Genomic DNA, 8,342 nt, shown 5'->3' with positions numbered 1-8,342 from the left:
ATAACTAAGCTTTTAAAATTTGGTACAAGGTTCTCCATAAGTTTTTCTTTAAATATCTGTAAAAAAAACTCAACCGGACTAAGACAAAAAATTTTTAGGAGTGTTTGAAATTTAAATTTTTACAAAACCGCATTAAATAACGGTTTAGCCTCAAACGATTTTTGATATTTGTTATTATTCAAAAAGTATGAGTCGTAGACACTTGAAAATTTTACCAGTTGTTTAAATTGACATTTTCTTTATATAGTTTTATTTTCAAAATATTTCACTAATTTTTAATCTATTTATAGGCAATTGAAATAATCGATTTTTTTTGATTTTTTTTTTTATAAATGTTGATAAAAAAAAATTAGCTGGGACAAAATACTTGAAAATTTAATAGAAGGGTCCACATATGTTGTTCTAACTCCCATTCAAAAATTATAAAAATACATAGGCACAATTTTTTTTTATAAGCATTTAAAGTTCAAATTTTGACTAAATACGTAAAAATTACGGCAATGTTCAAATAATCTTAAACAGAAATTCATAAAAGTTTTTCTTTTTAATTCTAAGATTTGGAAATTTAATACAAGGCTCCTAACATACTTTTACAATAGCAGTTGCAAAATAAAAGGAATACATTGTCACAATTTTTATTTATAAGCATTTAAAGTTCAAATTTTGACAACATATTATGTAAAAATCACGAAAATTCGTAAATTATTTTATGCTAGAAATTCATAAAAAATTTTCCTTTTATATCTAAGATTTCAAAATTTAATACAAAGCTCATAATATATTTTTACAATAGCAATTGAAAAATAAAAGAAATATATAGTCACGATTTTTTTTTTATAAGCATTTAAAGTTCAAATTTTGACTAAATACGTAAAAATTACGGCAATGTTCAAATTATCTTAGACAGAAATTCATAAAAGTTTTTCTTTTTAATTCTAAGATTTGGAAATTTAATACAAGGCTCCTAACATATTTTTACAATAGCAGTTGCAAAATAAAAGGAATACATTGTCACAATTTTTATTTATAAGCATTTAAAGTTCAAATTTATACGAAATATGTCAAAATTGCGAAAATTTGCAAGTAATTTAGTGGTTGAAAAATCGTAAAAATTTTTTCTTTTATAACTAAGTTTTTAAAATTTGGTACAAGGTTCTCCATAAGTTTTTCTTTAAAAATAATATATCCTAGACTGACAAATCATCTCCGTTCAGAATCGTTTTTCGTATACAATGATATTATATCATTGGATTCAAATTTAATTCCATCCATTACAGTAACCCACTTGTAACCTACTGTACAGCAGAGCGACATCCACGACTTACCCGCCTTTTTTAACTTATATTGACCATTATTTTGAATAATAAGTATGAGGCAAGTAATCAAATATATTATATTAGCATTGAATAAAAAAATTAATTAAATTTCTTTAATGAATAGGTATACTATATTATATTATTAATTATTAATATAATTATAAACAAAAATTGAATAGAATATTTTCTATTTTCGGATTTTTTGTCTGACAATAAAAGTGTACTACGGGGTTTTCGTCCACTTTTTCAAATTAACTCTTTGACCGATTATCACTGAAGAGATAGAACACTAACGAGGTTAAAACTTTAAAAGCTATGATAGATAATAAAAGTTTTCTATTAAACTAATGTGCATCGTACCCATAACATGTTCCATCTACCTATAGGTACTTATTTCTGTCATTACAGGTTTCATAATATTCTTCATAATAGTTTTAATGGTAGTCTATAAAATTGCTACAAGTTACCACATTCAGACAGATTTTCAAAATCGACTTATATCCATCAGTCAGCTACTTTGTGAGTACAATTAATATAGCATTAAGTATTACATTTTAATATGAATTTAAACCATTGTTATGTTTTTAAGTGGAAGGAATTCAATTAGAAGACAACAGTCTGACTTCAGAAATAGGAAGGGTGAATTCAAATTATTTAATTGACGAACCACCAGCTTATGAACCACCACCAGATTACGAGGCGCCTCCAAATTATGAAGAAGCTATAAAAATGTACAAGAACTCAATGAAAAATAAACACGACAATCTAAATACGGACCTGATGGATGTGGAATCAAATGGTAAATGTTCTCGTGTTATTAATAAAGAACAATACTTTTAGCTTAACTTGGATTCATCTGATTTCAGATAACAGTCGGATATTACATGTTAACGATAATCAAACGACATCAAATATACATTCGACAGAAAATAATAATTTGTTTCCTCATTGTTTATGTTGTAGTCAAGGGAGTTATCATATTCTAGCATTAGACATTAACAGTATGAATAGATGTTGTTTGAATAAAATGTATTCATTAAGGACATTAACAATAAATAATCAGTATTAAGTAATTATGTCTTAACCATAATTAGTCTTTATTAATATTTTACAACGATAAAACTAATATGAAAAAAATCACAAAACATAAATATCATACAATATAATAATATTATATATTTAATAGGTATATAGTGTCCCACTAATTGTACTAATTTAATGCGGTCGAAAAATGGTGATTTCATAATCACACAATTTTAAATTAGTGGGCACTGTATACTATTTAGTAATGTACTCATGTTACTAGATTAATCTAGTCCACTATGTAATTTGTTCACATAAAATAATGATGTTTTATCATCAAAAGTTATTATACTCGACAATCCACGTTTTATTAAGGTTGTTAAATCTTCAATAAAAAGTTTTCCGTAACTACTTCTACTGATTTTTTTGATAGATTTTACACGGTCAGGGAATCTTGAATTTGAAGTAAACAAATATTTGACAACATCTAAATCCACATTAGCTCCAAGTCTTAACTGATGACCAAAATCTTTTGCCCATCCATAAATTATATCACAATTATCAACCGAAATAGAGTTTATCATAAACACAATAATTTTTTCAGATAATTCATTTGACATGTATTGATCTGTGATTGTTATTAATTCTAAGAGAACATTGATATTTTCGGGCAAAAGACAATCACAATATACTTCAAGTAGAAGTAAAAATGATTTGATACAATCAGAACTTACATAATTTAAACGTACAGTATTTTGGTATGCTTCCTTAAAACCTCCACATCGAAACATGGCCTCAAACATTGGAGATTTTAACGATAATAAGGATTTATTTGAATTTATTAATACACCATCGTCCATCTCTATTGTAACAGTAGTTTCTTTTTGCACAATACTTTTATTGCAATCTCGGGTTTGACAATATTGTATTTCTGATTTTTTAAAAGTAATTTTTACTTTATCGAATAAAGCTATAAAAGCTCCAATAGCATCATCAAATGATGGATTTTGGTCATCTTTAATTATATTACACAACATGTAATATACTTTGTAACGAGATAACAGTAGAATCAATAGTTTGGGATTGCTGAAAAATACAATTATATTGATCAATTGATTTAAATAAAGTTTGTTGATGAAAGAAGATATAAGTAATTAGTATACAATAATCTATGATTTAAAGTGTAAAAATATTTTAGATTCAATATGGTACATGGTAAAAGGTAAATGAAAATAATATAGAGAGATATGCTCCAAAAATATAATATTATACCAATTACCAGCAGAGCTATTTGCTGAAGTTGCTTATATAATTTTCAATTTATTTATAATGGAATAGGGTTCAGGATTTTTTGCATTTTGTGGTGTTTATATATTATTTTAGACTTTGGGTAAGATATACATTTTTTGTGAAATATATTTAATATTACAATGTTTGACTACCTATGCATAATTTTGTATATTTTATCATGTAAATCGTTTATGGAAAAGTGCATATTTGAAAATGTTGTTAGCATATTAGTGCATTTTTTGCATTTAATTATTTTTCTAAATGTAGTGATGTCGGTCAATGTTGTGTTTGGACATCATTTTTGGAAATAAAATTCCCAAAATAAATTATCTTAATTAAAAAGAATCTTTGTTAACTAATAAACAACATTGCTATTAACAATCTGAAACTTAATGAGATTTGGATTCTATATTGTACAAAGAATTAAACATCAGTATGTGTTCCGGATGTTCATGTATCGTGGCAATCATTTTTTTGTATCCGAATACAAAGCATGGAATCGTTTTACTAGGAAACCCGAACTACCTATTCGACTACCAACATAATTTTTATTTTCAACTACATTGTTGTATTTTATTTAAAAATGCCTGAAATATTAAATATCTAAAGTCATATAATCATTAGAAATATCTGAGTTAGATTAGGTTAAGTAATTATCAATTCTTAAATTATCAATTATTTTTGATGTTATAACATTTAATATATATTATGGTTTTTTTAATAATAAAATCAATTTTAGTTGTATATTTTAAGGACTTTTAGGGAAATACCGATTAAACTCCCTAATTTTCTTCTAGGGATTTACTAAATTACTGCGAAAAGGGTTTGTTATAGATAGGTATGTCAGGGTCTCATGGATAAGCTCTACATGAGGCACTTTTTATGTGTTTGCTGACTATTATTTTAAACTTAAATCCACTATTGATAATTAATACTTTTTATATGGATGATGATGCTTAATTAATTGGTAAGTACCTATCGCATAAAATTTTTCTCACATTGTATAACATCAACAAAAAATCATTTATAACAATTCTTATAAGTAATTATTATAATACATAAATATATTAACAGATAATTTAATATTTTTATATGTTCTTCAGTGCTTATTTTTCAAACTACCATTATTGAATGATTTTCAATAAATTGTGTATATAAACTAAATTGACACTTCATTAAATATATATGCCATACAATTTTTCTGTTTGAATGAAAACGATTAAGAAATTAAAAAATTACCTCTAAATAGTAAATACAATTAATGTTCAATATCTAGAAGCTATGACATAAAAGGCACTTATAGTAGGCCAAGTGGGCAACAGGTGAGTGTTACCTAACTAAAACCGGGTTGTATCCAAGTGTTTTTAAAATTTGAATAGAAATATAGAGTTTAGAATAAACTAATTTGTTAAAAGTTTTTGTAATGATTAATCTAATTCATCTTCGACTTACGCAATTTATAATTTTATAATTTATTTTAAATGAATCAAAATTCTAAATCATTAAATTTGTAATCAATGGTCTTATCCGTAGTTTATAGTTTATTATTTAAAATATAAAAATGATTGGTTATAAAACTATAGCATACAACTTACTTTTGAATGACAAGAGGGATGTGAACAGATACTAATATTTTAAGTTTTAGTTTAGCATCTGTTGTATCTGGATCATCCATTATACCAGTCATCATACCTTCTCCAAACTTTGATGAAAATGATTTAGTATTTTTGATGATTTTCATACCCAATTTGTTTCGGAACATACAATACTTGCACAGCTCGAGTTCGTGAATAGGTCTACATAGCCTTCGATGTGTTGTTAAAATTAACTCTGAAGTGAGAATGCTATTTAAGTTCAGAACTTCACTATAAAATAAAAACATACAATATAATAGTTTATTGTAAAACTGAACAAAAAAGAAAAATGTACCGAGTAATAAACTCTAAAATCTTTAAAGCGTTTGAATTGTTATGTCCATTTTCAATATATTGCATATAATCTAAAATTGTCTCCCACACATTTTTATCAGCCATTAATAACACAACCTTTTCTATGTACATTATATGTGTTAGGAACTGTATTATTTTACACACTGTTGTATCTTCTAGAGATGAATGTTCTACAATTTCATCTGGGGATAAATGTTCTACAATTTCATCATCCTAAAATGTGATATTACATTTGTATTAGTTATTAAAACAAGTTAAATTGTTAAGTTGTTTTGTTGAAGTATTGTGCATTTTATTTGACCTTTTCTTCAAAATCACTAACATCAGATTTTGAATCGTCTGCGTTCACAGACTCAATATCAAAAGATTCACAAACTGGTGAATAATATGGAGAATGTGAGTCTGTGGCTATATTATCATCTTTAGGCGGTGTCCAAATAGGGCTTGCATCATGATCATACGTAGTTGTTGGAGAGGCACAGCTAACAAATGTCGAAGTATCTAATGATTTTGCTTTCATATCCAGTGGACACATTTGATGCATTTTATTTGTTTTTATGTATAAAGATAAAAGCTTGATCAACATAGGAATCAAACCTTTTTCTACCATTTTCTGTAATTAAATAAATATTAATGTATATTATTATAGCATACTATATTATTATTGTAATTACCACCTTGGCTAATAAATATTATTATCATTCTTATATGATATTACTATGGGAAGAATTATTATTTTTCCTCACTAAAAATTAAATTATTTGAATAAATATATTTTTTTACAGCTGTTTTTACAAATAATGTTTTTATTTCATAGTAAAACTACAAAATTGAATAAAGAGTTATCAAAAACAAACATTCTTAAGTCTGACGGATACATTATATTAGATCACATATCAAATGGAAGTTACGGTGAAGTACGTCATGCTAAATATATACAAGAAGATAACGAATTGAATTTGGTAGTGAAAATAATTGATACAAGACAAACGAGCAAAGATTATGTTTCTAAGTTTTTGCCTCGAGAGCTAGATATTATACGTCAAATTAATCATCCGTATATAATATATACACACAGTATTTTACAAAAGAAAGCGGTATTATTTGTTTTTATGGCATTTGCAGAAAGAGGTACAATAACCATTATTATTAATTTAGGGGGCTGCAGCCGGTTTTGTCAAAAGTCAAAACTAATGTAGGTTTGACCAATCTAAACATTAATTTTGTTTGTTATCATGTTTTTCAATATATTTAAATTCGGTATCATAATATAAACCTTAAGTGGACTAGAGGGAGCTCCAGTCAATGAAAAAAAGTGACTTTTAGACCAATAAGCTAGATAAAACTGGAAGAATTTGTTTTGTCCGATTTTAATTTTGAAAACGGATTATGATTGATCAACAAGTTTACTAGAAAATGATCGAGGTGATTTTGAATGTTCTAATTATTGTTAGTGTCATAATGAATAATATAAATACAAGAATATCATATTTATTCAATATTTTTATTCTTGGATATCACAGCTGAAAAAAAAATATTCAAAATCGTCTCAATCATTCTCTAGTAAACTTGTTGATCAATCATAATCCATTTTCAAAATTAAAATCTGTCAAACCAAATTCTTCCAGTTTTGTCTAGCTTATTAGTCTAAAAGTCACTTTTTTTTCATCGGCTGCAGCCCCCTTAACTAAAATACATAGGTGACAATATAAAAAACAGGTCTAGGATAGTTCATCAAAAACAATTAGTCAGTAAAGTACTTTACAAAATTATTTAAAATATGTAGTCTACTTATTTCAAATAAGTTTTTTATTTATTGCTCTAAAATTAAATCAAGTCATAAAAAATAAATATGTTTTTAAAATTATAGACATCAATAATTTTCATACAAATATTTACATTATAAATAAATAAAGTATAATTGTTTTCTGTAATCATAACTACTTATTAAGCCACTCATTATTTAAAAAAGAGTTTATTATTTTTATAAGCATTTAAAGTTTGAAATACGTTACAAAATAGGCACGTAAAAATCACAAATATGTGCAAATAAGATTCCTCATAAATTTGTCTACTTTTATCAAAAAAAACAAATATATCTACAAGAAAGTCAAAATAAATTTTTATGAGCATTTGAAGTTCATATTTTTACAAGATTGGATAATCAGTCAATTTCTCATGTAGCGATTTTGTTATTTTTTTGTAATTCAAAAATGAATAACTGTAGATACATGAAAATTTCCATGAATGTTTATATTTTCATTTTCTATACACCATAATATTTTGACTCTTTTTGAGCTGTTTACAGACATTGTCAGTTTTCAATTTTTTTAGTTTTTTTTTTTTGATTGTCAATAAAATTTTATTTGTTGAGTAATAATTAGAGCCCGGATTTATATGCATTTAAAAAGTGTTAAATATGATGCAAATATGCAAGGAAAAAGTGGCTCAATATGCAATTATATGCCATATGTTAAACATTATAAAATGTCATTTTTTTTTTTTTAAAAAAAGCACTTTTTACACCAAGGAAAGTAGGTACCTACTAAATGTTCTATCAGAAACAAAAGAATATTTAAATAGTAAATATTTAATACTTTGAAAACCAAAACGCAATATTTTATAATCTTCATTTTTTTATATTTTAGATTGTTTAAAATACAATGTCTAAAACTCACAGAAAACTTTAAAAAAAATAATTAAAATAAAAAAAATTTAAACCATTTGTAAATATTATTTGTTATAAAAAAAATGTGTTAAATTG

At 25.4% G+C, this 8,342-nt stretch overlaps 4 protein-coding genes across 8 annotated transcripts in view; 3 read left to right on the top strand and 1 right to left on the bottom strand.

The window, feature by feature from the left end:
* LOC100568841 overlaps positions 1 to 2,406 on the top strand; it is a 12,839-nt gene extending 10,433 nt beyond the window's left edge. For all 3 annotated transcript variants that reach the window (XM_029491698.1, XM_008187476.3, XM_008187477.3), the window contains 3 exons: positions 1,725 to 1,835; positions 1,906 to 2,115; positions 2,183 to 2,406. In XM_029491698.1, coding sequence (XP_029347558.1) covers positions 1,725 to 1,835; positions 1,906 to 2,115; positions 2,183 to 2,385 — 524 coding nt within the window. In that variant the 3' untranslated portion in view covers positions 2,386 to 2,406. The remainder of the gene's footprint in view (positions 1 to 1,724; positions 1,836 to 1,905; positions 2,116 to 2,182) is intronic.
* Positions 1 to 8,342, top strand: part of LOC100575177 (TNF receptor-associated factor 3) — a gene marked incomplete at its 3' end in the record, with an annotated part of 138,801 nt that overhangs the window by 73,950 nt on the left and 56,509 nt on the right. The window lies entirely within an intron of this gene.
* The window catches only part of LOC100168941, a 12,370-nt gene continuing 6,414 nt past the window's right edge, over positions 2,387 to 8,342 (bottom strand). For both annotated transcript variants that reach the window (XM_029491697.1, XM_016806563.2), the window contains 4 exons: positions 5,880 to 6,191; positions 5,559 to 5,791; positions 5,225 to 5,494; positions 2,387 to 3,425 (listed from right to left, as the gene is read on the bottom strand). In XM_029491697.1, coding sequence (XP_029347557.1) covers positions 2,624 to 3,425; positions 5,225 to 5,494; positions 5,559 to 5,791; positions 5,880 to 6,191 — 1,617 coding nt within the window. In that variant the 3' untranslated portion in view covers positions 2,387 to 2,623. The remainder of the gene's footprint in view (positions 3,426 to 5,224; positions 5,495 to 5,558; positions 5,792 to 5,879; positions 6,192 to 8,342) is intronic.
* Positions 6,325 to 8,342, top strand: part of LOC100166865 (testis-specific serine/threonine-protein kinase 2-like) — a 4,940-nt gene continuing 2,922 nt past the window's right edge. The window contains exon 1 of one of the 2 annotated variants that reach the window (XM_001944440.5): positions 6,325 to 6,709. In XM_001944440.5, the coding sequence (XP_001944475.1) occupies positions 6,379 to 6,709 (331 nt within the window). In that variant the 5' untranslated portion in view covers positions 6,325 to 6,378. The remainder of the gene's footprint in view (positions 6,710 to 8,342) is intronic. The other variant, XM_008187480.3, reaches the window with a different exon arrangement.

Source organism: Acyrthosiphon pisum, chromosome A3 (assembly GCF_005508785.2).
Source record: "Acyrthosiphon pisum isolate AL4f chromosome A3, pea_aphid_22Mar2018_4r6ur, whole genome shotgun sequence".
NCBI lineage: Eukaryota > Metazoa > Arthropoda > Insecta > Hemiptera > Aphididae > Acyrthosiphon > Acyrthosiphon pisum.
Note: the sequence above shows the minus strand (reverse complement) of the source record. Positions and strands in the feature narration are given on the sequence as shown.